The following is a 14495-nucleotide window of genomic DNA, read 5'->3' as shown; positions in this document are numbered from 1 at the left end:
AGGCAAGTTTATTTATATAGCACCTTTCAACACAAGGCAATTCAAAGTGCTTTACAAAAATGAAAGACATTAAGAGCATTAAGAAACATATTATAAAATGATATCTAGAAACACTCATTTAAAAGCAAAGATAATCAAAGTTACAGTGCAGTTTAAGAAATGAATATATCAATTAAAAGCAGCGGCAAAAAGAAAAGTCTTCAGCCTGGATTTAAAAGTAGTAAGAGTTGCAGCGGACCTGCAGGTTTCTGGGAGTTTGTTCCAGATATTTGGAGCATAATAACTGAACGCTGCTTCTCCATGTTTAGTTCTGACTCTGGGGACAGAAAGCTGACCAGTCCCTGAAGACCTGAGAGTTCTGGATGGTTCATAATTTAGCAGTAGGAAAGGAATGTATTTTGGGCCTAAACCATTCAATGCTTTATAAACCAGCAGCAGTATTTTTTAAATCAATTCTTTGACACACAGGAAGCCAGTGTAAAGACTTCAGAACAGGAGTGATGTGATCCACTTTCTTAGTGTTAGTGAGGACTCGAGCAGCAGCGTTCTTTTAGTGAGGCCTGTGAAGACACCATTACAGTAGTCAAGTCTGCTGAAGATAAAAGCATGGACAAGTTTTTCCAAATCCTGCTGTGACATTAGTCTTTTAATCCTGGATATATTCTTTAGGTGATAGTATGCTGATTTAGTAACTGTTTTAATGTGACTGTTGAAACTCAGGTCAGAGTCCATGACTACACCTAGATTTCTGGCTTTATCTGTTGTTTTGAACATTGCAGACTGAAGCTCAGCGCTAACTTTAATACGTTCGGCCTTGGCTCCAAAAACCATTACCTCAGTTTTATCTTTGTTTAATTGGAGAAAGTTCTGACACATCCAGTCAATGATTTGTTCAATGCACTTACTCAGTGTTTGAATTGGAGCATAGTCTCCTGGTGAAATGGTTATGTAAATGTGGGTGTCATCCGCATAGCTATGGTAACTTATTTTGTAGTTTTTCATTATCTGAGGCAGTGGTAGCATGTAGATGTAACTCAGATGTGTATTTACCTATAGAAACAAAGTTGTTTCTGTCCTTTAAGTAGGATTCAAACCAATTTAGAACTGTTGATGAAAGTCCCACCCGGTTTTCCAGTCGGTCTAGTAATATGTTGTGGTCAACAGTGTCAAACGCAGCACTGAGATCTAATAATACTAACACTGAAGTTCTGCCACTGTCTGTGTTTAAGTGGATGTCATTGAAGACCTTTACAAGAGCAGTCTCAGTGCTGTGGTTTGGACGAAATCCTGACTGGAACACATCAAAACAGTTATTTAAAGGGCCCATGTCATGCTTTTCCGGTTATTACCCGTCCCCTTGTGTGTTATGTAGCTTTTTATGCATGTAAACGGTCTGCAGAGTTACTAACCCTCAAAGTACACCCTGTAACACAGAAAAGACCTGTCTATGCTGCCCCAGAACGCCTCGTTGGAGATTTCTCTTTTTCCATTGTTTACTTCTTGGGTATTGTGACGTATTTCGGGTATAGTGACGTAACGTAACGTAATGGCTCCGCAGATTGGTCCAAATGGACCAATCCGCAGAGCCGTTACGCTACGTCCGCGGAGCCGTTACGCGGACTTCCTCACACACTCGGCGGGACGTTGCGAGGCTCGCTGTTGCGAGGCTCGCTGCTGCGAGGAGCGGGACAGTGTGAGCTGGCTCACTTGGTGTGGGGTCGGCGAGACAGTGAGACACCGCGGAACTCAGCCTAAGCACACACTGTGTGTTTCGGGCTGTGTCTCGCTGTCTCGCTGTCTCGCAGACGGCCACTGGGCTCACAGGGAGGGGGGGGGGGGGGCAGGAGCTCCAACAAGCCGTTTAGGACAGAGAGTGAATACACATACTATACAGAGATGCTGTATGAGAAACCAATGTGAGTTTGGAAGATTGCACAATATAAATCTATTTTAGTATACCTCAACAATGGAATTATGATCAGTAGAAATAGCCATGACATGGGACCTTTAATGTCCAGGAGCCGCTGCTCGAAGTTTTCAGAAAAGAAAAATAGGAAAATCAGCATGAAAAAAGTAAGCAGAGGCAAGAGCAAGCAGAAAAGCGTCTGCACTGTAAGAAAGCAGGAAGCAAGCAGGTGTAATGTTTACCATGTTGAAAGTTTAGCTGTTAGCAAGCTCCAGGTTGGTTATTAGCAAAAAATACAGGTAGCCTATTTGAGGCTGATGGGAATGTCTATACAGTTTTGTAATATTGTTAGGTTAGTATGATTTAGTTCCACCAGTGAGCTCAAAAAGCTAAATTGTGGAACTAAACCATAGGCCTACTTAGCTAACAATTTCTCAAAGTATGTTCAATTCCTGTAAGTAAAGGCCAGAGTTGACCAAGCTCAATATCCTGTAAGGCTTTACTGGATCCACATTGCTTTTAGCTTGTGGCTAATGTCAGCATGCTAACATGCTCACAATGACAAAGTTAACATGCCACTTTTTTTAGCAGGTGTAGTGATTACCATGTTCACTTTAAAGTTGAGCGTGTAAGCATGCTAACATTTGGTTATAAGCCAAAAACGTATAGTTGATGCTGATGTCATTATAGTTTTGAAAAATTGTTATAGCTTGTGTTTTAATTCCACAGGTTAGCTTAAACAAGCTAACCTGTAGAACTAAATCCTGTTAAGCTAACACTTTTATTGGATGCTGAGTAAGAGTTAAAATGGTTTTAGTGTCCTACAGCAGTGCATGAATAGCATAGTTTAACAGGGACATTAAGAATATGACATGTAGGCCTATTAAATGTCTAAATATTGAGGAAAATGTGGCTATATTTCAATACCATTATTAATGTCACTTGACTACACCTAAAATCAGCTTTGCGAGTTGCACTGGTTTAACCAAACAGAAATATGTAGATCACTACTGATAAACTTCAAACAGTCTCCTAAACCTCCTCTCCATGTGTAGTGATGACTTCTGCAGATAACGTAAGATATAAACTGTATGTTGTAGGTCAGACTCAGTAGGCGAGGCAGCAGGTTGTGACAAAAAAGCAAGTTTCAGTGGTTTTTGTTGAAACCACCTCTATTCTGCTGCCTTACACACGGAGAGACAAGAAACCCATTCAGCTGCTGCTAGCATAAGCGGTTTAAGTCGTTTAAGTTGGAGTAAGGACTTTTGTGTGTTTTATATGCCTTTTGTTTTAAGAAAGTACTCAGCAATATCGTATTTTGAAGTAGAAAGACAAAAAAAGCTATATTTTCCTCAATAAATGCACAAACAAAATTGTTGCTAGCACATTAACACCCAAATAATTACAGTTCGGTGTAGCCTAAACAAAAGGACTGCTGCTATGTCTTTTGTTGATAGGAGGCGTGTGGCGCAGTGGATAGGGCGTTGGTAATCGGATCAGGGGAGCACAGGTTCAAACCCCACTGCAGTCAGCATGTCGTTGTGTCCCTGGGCAAGACACTTCACCCCAAATTGCTCCTGTGGGGATTGTTCACAGTATTGAGTATGTAAGTTGCTTTGGATAAAAGCGTCTAACAAGTGACATGTAACCTAATGATGAACCAATTATCTTTTTTGTGGTGTTTTATCTCTGATATAACCTGTCTCTTTTTGTTTATTGTTAAGCAACGAGATAACAACATGCATGGTTTCAATTCACACTTTATTTTAGCGTTTCGAAAGAAAACCCAAAGTGTGAATCACAAGGGCGCAGTGTGTGTTGTGGTCTCAGGGTAGGAAGCAGGACCTCATTTTGCGGGGGCCTTTTTTCTCATTTCCGTCAGCATCTTGTCGAGTTTCTGGTTCATGATGTTTCTTTCTGTCCACTGGACTGCAGACAAGCCACAGACACGCATATATTCTTCAGAACAAACATACACAACCAATTCAAGATAAATAAAGAAAGAAAGGGAAGAGGAAACCTACCCAGGTCGTCGGTTTTGTGGCCGTACCAGAGATGAGGGTCCGTAGGCCGAGCTGTCCGAGGGTGGCTAACGTAAGAGTCCTTGGAGAGGGATTTCCATGTTAATTAGCACCTGAATTAGAGAGTTCAGTGTTTTAAATTGTGAAGAAAAGGTGTGAAAAATGAAATAGAATGACCTTAGAACTAACAGCCATGCAGGTGTATCTGTGATTCTGCTCTTAGGCATAAATAATTGTAGCTAAATGCTAACGTCAGAAAACGAACGTGTTCAATAAGCTAATATGCTGATGTTTGGTAGGTTAATGTTTAGCAGGCGTTTGACATGTTTGCATGCTAATTAGAACCAAACACAAAGTGTGCTGATGCTGACAGGAAGGTTAATGTGTTAAAGGTTGCACATCAAAGTATGTTGACATTGAAGGTTCTGATGATAGTGTTTGTACTAATCTCAAATGGTGAAATATGTGATTGCTGAAGTTAGTTAAAAGGAAAAAAAACTAAAACAGCAAAAGGATATACTAAAAGAAAAAGAGGCACTACCGCTATAAAATAATTGTAAAAAAAGGTTATGGAAAACACTGGTTTAAGTATCAGATTTCTAAAATCTATGGATATTCAGTATATTGTCATAGATTTTAAGAAGGGGGTGTATTATATTCCAGTAGTCAAGTTTTACCAAGAACATTTGAGACCTAACTCTTGGAACACGAAGCCAGAAAGATTGGTAATTATTATTTGTAAAAGTCTGTCTTTGTACCTTTGTAATCACATACTGCACAGCCTAAAGGTTCACCAAAGTGAGTGAGAGTAAGTAAACATGTCATACAGTTTATATGGCATCATTCACAGCTGAATAATCCAGTTTAATAACAAAGATTGTGCTATTTTCTGACTGTAAAATGTCATGATAGCCTTACAAATTATTGACAACAGTTTTGAATAACAGACATATTGTGCTCCCACCCTCACCAATAGTTTTTTGTATATTGAAGGAGGCTTTTATAGGATTAAAACATACTACGAAAGAATGTCCAGGGATTTACACACCTGGGAATATGTTTGTGCGAAGACAGTGGCTCAAACTGTGATAGCTGCACGAAATAACTGATCCAGGATCAGCGTAGTGAGGCAGCGACAGGGACAGCACCTGAGGGCTTTCTGCCACCCCCCCCCTAAAACACAGCATGTTCAGAGGAAATCATAACTCACAACAACACACACAGAAGCACAACAACCCCCAACGAAAGACAAAAAAACACTATGTTCTCACCTGTGTCTCTGCTGGTTTTGCGTCTTTTTGGACATTTGAGGTCATGCTGAGACGATAAACCGCACGGGAGACGAGGGAAAAACAAAAGGTGTTACATTTCTTAAGAATGTCATGCAAGACACCTGAGAACATTACATCAGGTTTCACCTCTGGACAATACCACAAATACTAATAGAAAAAAAACTGACATTTAAAAACACATTTATTTGGCAAAAAGCTGTTTGCTATTCACCTGTTGCTTTGATAACAATTAGTAAAAATCAAGGAAACGTTTTTGAAAAATAATGTTTTTAAAGCAATGCAGGCTTAAATAAAGAATAATCTTTATTTGGTGAAAGTCTCTTTTTCAAAAGACTTTCACCAAATGAAAAAAAAGGCCCTTTTATAAACCCTACCAAAGGATTTGCAAACACATTGTTCATTAGAGATATTTCAGGGTATATGCAGGAATCCTGAAGTCAAATGTAAGACCTTTTAAGAGCTTTTTAAGACCATTTCCATACATTTTAAGACCTCTTCGAGTTTTAACCAGTTACATTGGCGACACACTTTACCTCACATTGACTATATACAGTATTGATTGTCCTTCCTCCTTATCTTCCAACCATTTGGACGCAGACTTGCATTTCCCCATAACGATGTTGTTTAACAACCGGCGTAAACGGGCCTTCGCGCGCTATCAAGCAGTGAGCGTGCGATGTCCTGTTCAGATGACGTCAAATCCAACGGGATGCCATAAATAAACTACACAGAATCACACTACACACCTACGCAATGATTACATTCAGGAACACTTTAGAATACAACCTCTTTGGACAATGTATATACTTATTGAAAACAAGCTACAAAATGTAATACCTTGGAAAATGCCGTTTAATACTTTTTAACAGCCTTAATTTTCGCTAAATTGATTGAATACTTTTTAAGACCCCGCAGACACCCTGTATTTGAAGAGCATGCTGATATTTTAAAGGGGCCCCCCCCCCCCCATCTACTTATGTTCTGGTTCATTTGTGTGCCTCTGTGACATGTTACCGTGTAATTCAAACAAAGCAGTTAACCATAAAACTGGAGGTGTGTTGAGAAGAAATTCAAAAACACATAATTATTTCTTTTATTCAACTTTATTTCACAATTGTATGCCATTTATTGTGTTCTTTGTCATAATACCACACACAAATGTCAACTGGCTAAAACAATATAAAACATAACTTCCACAATTTTTTTCAGTATTTATATTATATACATGCACTCATATATTTAGAGGCAAAACAATTCTCAGGCTTTTTCGCTTACTCTCTCAAGTGCACTTTCACTTCCTGTCGTCCTTTGCTGGTTGAGAGGCCATTCCAATGAGGATCCTTCAGCTTCTGACGCCTGATCCACTACAGGGTTGTAGTTGATTTTGTGGGAGAACATAACCAAAAGTGACGCTATTTGTAACTGATGGAGCGCCAAAATGAACACAGTGACCGTTTTTGTTACTTTTACAATGCAGCTTCCTCTCTATCTGATACTAAAGCAGTTTATAATAATATTGGGAGGGATGAAACCCTCTTTAATGGTCACACATGCAGAGCACACACAGTGAAATGTGTTCTCTGCATTTAACCCATCCTAGTACCAGGAGTCAAGTACTAAGAGCAGTGGGCAGCTAATCTACAGCGCCCGGGAAGTGTTTGGGAAGCAGATGAGAAACTGGTGTTGAATGAGCAACACTGACTTCCAGTTGGATTCACAACAATCTTAGTTGCATCCTCCTGTAATGCTTCCCTTCTCTGAGGTGGACAGAGCGCCACTTCCTGCCAAAATAATCGTCACGGTTTTAGCTTACAACCAAGTGCCAGGATTGTCTTTTACCTGACTTCGTATTCTTTTTATGCTTTTCCGGAAACTCAGGTGATGGATATGTGATAGGAACGAGACAAGGGATCAGGAGAACAATGGGAGGATTCACTTCCATTGTTCGTCTGAATGCTTTGTCCCAGTTCCCGCCCGTAATCATGAAACACTATCTACAATACCTGGGGGTTTGATATTACAAGAAAAGAAAAAAACTGGAAGTTTAACAATAAACATAATCTCCACGTCCGCCACAAGCGAGAGAACTACACACAGAGTGGCTTGGACATTTCTACAGCTCTGTCGATACGATATTATGACTTTACAGAATGAATGGAGGCATGAGCAGGCTTTACAGCACTCATGATAAAACTGGAGATTATACAAGAGTTACAAATAACAAACGTCATGTGTTGACAGCAGAGGACCATCAGCGATGCCTTCAAAATGCTTACACATTTATTGTAGAAGGTCAAATGATGAACGTGTTGAGCTTTAAAAAGAGAACAAAAAGAGGAGAACTAACAGGCTCTTGTCACCCGTTTAATAATAAGAGAATACTCAAAACTGAATTCTTATTGGAGTGGTCCGTCAGGTGTGTCACCTCCTTCAGTTCAGGCTGTGGGCGGCCGGCGCTCCTCTCTATGTGGGGGCAAACTTCTTGGCCTGTGCCCTTACCCTCTTCTCGTAGTCCATCCTGTTCTGACTGAAACACAAAGAGATAAAACATACTTAATTTCTAATGTACGCTGCTAATTTATTCAGGAGGTTACACGACAACATATCAGAGTAAGGGCATGGCATTATATCCATATATCAACATAGTGCTCGTCTGCGCGTGAAAGCAAACTGGGAAGGAGTTTTAATCACTCGATGTTTCGCCACACAAAAGACATTAATGCACACAATATCAGCTGTTTTTTTAATTTTTTATTCCATTCTATTTCTATGTAAATACTGCTATATTTTACTATATTTTTTAATGTTATTTAATGTTATTTTTTAATTGTTGTTTTACTTTTATGTACGCACCACGACATCAAGTCAAATTCCTCGTACGTGTCAACCTACCTGGTGATAAACCTGTTTCTGATTCTGATCCTTGTTCTTTTATATTTTCTCTTATTTGTTTCAGCTACATCTTGGATGCAAGCTGGCTGGATGTGGCACCTGGACGCTACATGTTCATAGAAGTTGAAGTACAGACACCACCACACACCTCTAGTGGGTCATGAGTGATGATTAAGAGGGATTCTTTTTGGATGTGTCTATATCTTGTTTTTTAAGTCTTTAATATGCTCAAGTTAAGTGTAAAATAACTTGAAGATAGACTTGACTTAAAGTGTCTGCATCCCTATTCCCCCTTGCTTAGTAAAACATAAATACAATGTGTTGTACTCAGCAAGAGCACACATCTAAAATGTTTGATTCCGGCTTAAATGATAGGCTACTGTGTGTAAGACGTCCTCAAAAGAGTCCCACTCACCAGTAAATTGTGTATGCCTCTGCTTGTGCTGGGTCTTGGATGTTGGGCTCATTCAGCAGCTCCTGGATCCCCAACAGGATCTGAAAACAAAGTCAACAATCCTCCGGTCAGCGTGTGATAGTGAGCTGGTGAAATGGAAACTACACAACCTGTGCATTCATTTCTTCACAGCAGTTACTCCAACTTGACAGTACACACAAACGCTTTGTTCAGACAGTGAACCCTACAATTAGAAGACCTTACCCAGGAGGCAAAAGGAGACAATCACACACTGCACAGCCTAAAGGTTCACAGGGTAAAACGTGAACAAACCAACTGTTTATACCAGTTAAAGAGAGAGAGAGTGTTCAGACCTGTTTGATGGTGATGGCGGGCCTCCAGTCTTTGTCCTCCTCCAGGATGGACAGACACACGGTGCCGGAGGGGTAGACATTCGGGTGGAATATTGGGGGCTCAAACTTGCCTGAGAGGAAGTCAGTGAAAAGAAAGTGAGAATTTTAAATCTTGAAGCAAGACTGACAAACTGAAGATTTCATACACAGTACAACATAGTCGTTGTAAAAAACTGCCACTTTGTGATTTAATTCATCTCTAAAACACAAGACAATCTGTTATGTACTTTATTCGTGACAAAACATTGCAATTTTGCTGCTCTGATCGAATAATATCTTTGTTCAACATCTGATCAGAATATCCTACACTTTGATAGGGACATATGCATATCCTACTAGAAACATAGCTCAATAAAGCTTTTATTAACTAACTTCTTAGCATACACTATACAACAATATGCTTTTGAAATTGAAAGCAGTGTCTAAATAGACATTCTGAATACAATTATATAATGCAAGTGTTGAAAAACTGCCATCTTTTGCTCAAGGTTCATATTCAAACAAGATGGCAAGGTACCGACTTTCAGAAACTATGTAGCAGGTGTGAACTTATACTCACATTTGGGCGGAGAGGAAGGGTAGTCGTCTTTGAACAGCATTCTGAGTTTATAGAGTCCTCCCTCCCACAAAGTCTAATGAAGAAAACAAACAAAATAATAACTGCTTTAGTAAACATACAACGAAATAGAAACAACTGCAAAGAATTCAACTCAAGACACACGAATGACCCGAGGAACAATGGCCTATTTCAGTCAAATCCACCTTGTGTCTTTGTATAACAACTGTAGCTAACATCCTGCACACTCAGCTGAAAAAACAAAGAAACTATTGAAAGTGTAATTTCCAAAACTTCTGGAGCAGGGGTCGGCAACCGACGGGGGGGGGGGGGGGGACGACGACGACGAAGCAGTGTGTGGACCAATTTCACCTGTTAAGATGCCGTTTAAACAAATTTAAATAATTGGTTTAAACGGCATAATAATAATGACGACCGTCCGTTCTGTGATTCCCCAGAACACACAGATGGCCAGTCCGCCCCTGTGTAGCATATCATTTTCGATGAGAGACGAGCAGATCGCCACTGGGCTTTCAACTAAAGACACAGCCACGCAAACACTGCGGCATGTACAGCTCCTTATGGGTAGCCTACTGCAATTGGTGAAGTGCGGGCGCGCTCCGGCAGCACTTCACCCCTCATCGTTTCACCACGGAGGAAAGCAGCAGCAAGTCGCCTGCAGTTAAAGAGAGCGGGGCTGAGTTGCGTGCATGGCTTCCTTCTGTAACGGGGAGACGCGCTCTGGCGGCGGTCTCGTTCAGGATCCGAAAATAAAATTTAAATATTTTCCACACTTATTCCACTTATTCCTAGTGTGCCACTGGTTACGGTGGCACGCGTGCCAGGGGTTGCCGACCCCTGTTCTAGAGTGAAGTTTAAAAGACAAAATTAGCATTATGTATAAAAGGTGATTGCTTATGTTGGCCAGTCATATTTTTGATGTTGTTCTGGACTTTAAATGTATTTTACATGTAACATTATCAGGTCATTCCTAATATGCATGACACAGATATTATTGAATGAGCTGTAATACACGTTGATTAAGATGCATGTACCATAATAAAAGGACAATCTTGTAAAATGCTGCCATTACAATGATTTAAACTGAAGTTAAGCAAGTGGCAGACAAACTACACAGATTGCTAAAGTATACTCGAATGTTAATGCATGTGGAAGATTCTAATGCTGGTCTACTTACTCCTTTCTTCCCTGGAATGGCACACTCCCAGTTCATCAGGTTCATGGTTCCATCAGGGTTCTTCGTGGGCACCGCAACGAAACCCTGTGTAGTTTAAAACAGAGACAACACATCACTAGGGAGTGTAGTCTACTTTGTGCCAGTAGCAATCATGGACATTATGGAATATGAAGTGTAAAGTAACCAATGCATTTACTCAAGTACTGTACTTAAGTATACATTTGAGGAACTTGTACTTTACTTGAGTATTTCTATTTTATGTCACTTTGTACTTCTACTCTACTACAATTCAGAGGTGAAAAGTGTACTTTTACTCCATTTAATTTATTCAATAACCGTAGTTACGTTGTAGATTATAATGTGAAATATAATCAAGTGTTAAATCAGACTTTAGTTCCACCTGGAGTAAATTCACAAGCTACCCTGCAGTATACAAAGTCATTCAAACTAGCTGCACCTTTACCAGCTTTGATAACACTTTAATGATCAATCATTATATATATTATTCTGAAATGGACCAATTTGCATAATGACTACTTTTACTTTTGGTACTTTAACTATATTTCTATGTTAATACTTATGTACTTTTACTTTAGTAACCTTTTGAATGCAGGACTTTTACTTGTAACAGAGTATTCCTACACTCTGGTACTTCTACTTTTACTCAAGTACAAGATCTGAGTTAGTACTCCTTCCACCTCTGAATATGAGATCTTAGAGACGATGCAAAGAGTTGATTTTAAATAAGGTTCAACATGCTGCTGCTACTTACAAACGGATGGTCTTTTCTCCAGGCTTTTCGCTCCTGTGACAGTCTGCTAAGCGCGATACCAGACATAGCTGCTCATCAACGCCTCCCTGTGGAATAAACAACCCAAAACAGATTAATTATCCAATTAAAAAAATCACCAAAGAGAAGTTAATTAACCCCAATTCACTGTTCTGTAAAATCAGTATATGTTAGCTACAGCATTTCAGGTTTGCCATTAATATTGAATGCAAACAATTGTTGGTAATTAGATCTTGTTTTTTTATATAAAATGTTGATTATTTAACATTATTTAGTTAGAGGCTTTAAATAAGACAAATGTTTTTTGTTTTGCCTCATCCATCACTGTTTATCATTTGTTATGTGTGTGTATTATTAAATTGTGCAAAAACAATTAAGACACTGATTGACGTTGTTATGAGGCTACCGTTTGTAGAAATTACAAGCTAAATCAAGCTAATGTAATCCATTACAAAGGGAAACACTTACAACACGTAGAAAACAATTAAAGGGAACATTGTAGCTCAACTTACCTCCCTTTTTATTCGACTAAATATCAGAATTACGTGGGTTTTACAACGTTAGCTTAAATGCTAACGCTAATGTCGCTGCTGTTGACGGCGGACGTAAAAAAACACCCTTTCGACGGTTTGAAAACAAACTGCCGGGCCAGTTAGGAAGAAAAAGACCAAACGGAATTAAACTTGGATTATTTAAACATTCCCTTTGCAATCTAATCGTCATAAATCGGTGTTATTCTTGACAATTTACCACAGTTGTGTAAAACAATGTGACTCGTAACACCGTTTCGACAGCTAGCTTGTCGCAAGGAAGGACCCCAATTTGTTTATTTCCTGAGGACCTTCAGGCAGTTGACGGGACACACGTCATAGTTGTTCGGCCATCTTTGTTGTGGCGTTCATTATGGGTAGTTCTCGCCTACGGAGGATCCATTCATTTTGACTCGTTCCTCCTTAACGAATCACCTTTTACTACCCGTTTTTTGTTTAGTTCATTTATAAATTAATATCTTATTCACATCAATATCTATTGCATCTATAACATCTGGGTAGTATTTAGTAGGCATGTGCACTATTTCTAAATATTATTTAAGTAGATGGGACTGCATGCTATTATAATATAATTTTGTTATCAAGTCAAGTAAAATGTAAGTTGCGCTTTTAAGTCATGAAAGATGTTGTCTTAACAGCTTTAAGATTATTGATAATACATTTAAACAATGGTGCTACCTGCCTATAACTATGGTTCAGTAAGCAAGTCCACTCCTCGAGAAGAATCGTTCAAAAAGAGTTGTTCGTTCTCTTTTGCCCAGTGGTAATAGCCTTTTGTTTTTCTATTTTTTTGCTTTTCACCCCCAAGGAGCATAGCAACAGCTGACATCACAAAAAAGTAAAAGTTATTACCTATAATGTTAAAAAAGATGCCAAATTGCAAAAGACGATGGTGCAGGTTGAAACAAGTGCACAGCTTTTGATGCCATCTCCTAAGGCACTCTTTAAAAAAAAGAGTCTTACCCACTAGTTTATTAATTATTTTGTTACATTAATACACATTTATGGTCCTATTTGAGTCAAATATTATACATTTGACTGGTGCACAAAGTCCCACCATTGTGTAACAAAAGCCTCAATGCAAAAACGTTGTTCTGAAAATCGGGCATATTGCCAGACACCTCAAATCAAGAACAGGAACTGGACTGAACCAGTTTTGATTTCCTCTGCGTCAGCATCCCGATTTTTTCCCTTTTTTGTTGAAACAATCTGAGCAGAAGCTGCATTCTTTTTGAGGGCCTATTATCTCCTTAATTTTTATTTATTTTAAAGTTTCACAGTTCACACCAAGTTACATAAGTGTAACTTTGCAACAATGTAAAAAAAAAAAAAAAATGCACTTTTTTGGCATCGGAATCATTACAAGAATCTTTAACTCCTCTAGTTTTTGCAGGATTTCATCTCTTAGCTCTTTTTTTACTCTATACTTGTCTACTGAAATGTTAAAGTGAGCTGCAATACATAACATGTCATCTTTGCGACAGGAATACAACTTATCAACACTTGGACTTTCAATAAAATCCTGTAAGTCAAAACCCATTTTTTCAGCCAATGTACAACAACTACAATGACTTCTCAATTATTGGTTGTCTTTAGCTCAGGTAAATAGAGATCCCGGATGAGCCCCCATTTGTGTTACGTCCCCACTAAGGTCTAGGGGACCTGGAGACAACACACAACAACCAATAAAATGAGAGTCAGCGTAAAGGTTGACAAAAGGTTTATTCTTGTAAACCTAGAACTGAACAGAAAAACTTACAGAAATACTCTGGGTGTTTCTCAATCGCGAGTAAAGCTGCTTCAGAGCCACTATTTCAAGCATACTACGTCATCGAGTGCCGCCGAAGTACTGTTCCAATCTCCAGTATACTTGGAAATCTACCGAGCCCGGCGTACTCCGTTTGGAGAAATATCGAGTCTGCACATGAGTAGACTTCGCGGTCTTAAAATCCCCACAATGCTTTGCGCACAGACCAATTTCCCCAAATCTGTGGCGGAAGATGTAAGGCGGGGCCTCTCATATGACGCACACCTGCACACTTGCTAGCGTGTTCCACACTTCGTTTTCCGAATGCCAGGAAGTATTCTTGACTCGCTTCTGAAGCAAGATGCTCGGCAGACATGTGCTACCAAGCAAGCGTACTCGCGATTGAGAAACACCCACAGTGTGTGAGGAGGAGGAGGAGTCGAAGGATTGTGCCAAACAAAAGAAACAAGCATAACAAAACCAGGCCTATCTCTACGTCTATCCTTTGAAACCAAAACTCAAACAAAAACCCTCACTAACTAAACTACTCAGAATTGGACAAAAACAGAATACAGGGGTGGCAACAATCCGCTAACCTAGTGTGTCTTAACATTAGTTATCTACATGATGAGAAGTGCACAGGGTACCCCAGACTTACCTAACTCCTCCACCTCTCAACACACACACTTTCACAAAGGTCATACCAAACAAAAAGAATGACTTTCTTAATAAGGC

General features: G+C 39.4%; 1 protein-coding gene and 1 long non-coding RNA gene across 3 annotated transcripts; both read right to left on the bottom strand.

Moving 5' to 3' along the window:
• Positions 1–3741: 3741 nt before the first annotated feature.
• LOC117493526 lies at positions 3742–5085 on the bottom strand. The gene is made up of 3 exons (XR_004556972.1): positions 4976–5085; positions 3931–4040; positions 3742–3835 (listed from the first exon to the last, which is right to left on the bottom strand). It is a non-coding gene; the product is annotated as an uncharacterized LOC117493526 (long non-coding RNA).
• A 1218-nt stretch (positions 5086–6303) lies between these two features.
• LOC117493525 (SUMO-conjugating enzyme UBC9-like) lies at positions 6304–12289 on the bottom strand. 2 transcript variants are annotated; one of them, XM_034144137.1, is made up of 7 exons: positions 11975–12289; positions 11445–11530; positions 10673–10756; positions 9478–9550; positions 8880–8989; positions 8527–8606; positions 6304–7746 (listed from the first exon to the last, which is right to left on the bottom strand). In XM_034144137.1, the coding sequence occupies exons 2-7, from the start codon at positions 11508–11510 to the stop codon at positions 7683–7685; spliced, it is 477 nt and encodes a 158-aa protein (XP_034000028.1). In that variant the 5' UTR covers positions 11511–11530; positions 11975–12289; the 3' UTR covers positions 6304–7682. The 2 variants fall into 2 exon arrangements, with proteins under 2 accessions (XP_034000028.1, XP_034000029.1); XM_034144138.1 differs by having other exon boundaries at positions 11445–11526; positions 11975–12286.
• Between the last annotated feature and the right edge of the window lie 2206 nt (positions 12290–14495).

Source organism: Trematomus bernacchii, unplaced genomic scaffold, assembly GCF_902827165.1.
Source record: "Trematomus bernacchii unplaced genomic scaffold, fTreBer1.1, whole genome shotgun sequence".
In the NCBI taxonomy this organism is placed as follows: domain Eukaryota; kingdom Metazoa; phylum Chordata; class Actinopteri; order Perciformes; family Nototheniidae; genus Trematomus; species Trematomus bernacchii.
This window is presented reverse-complemented; position numbering and strand designations above follow the sequence as displayed.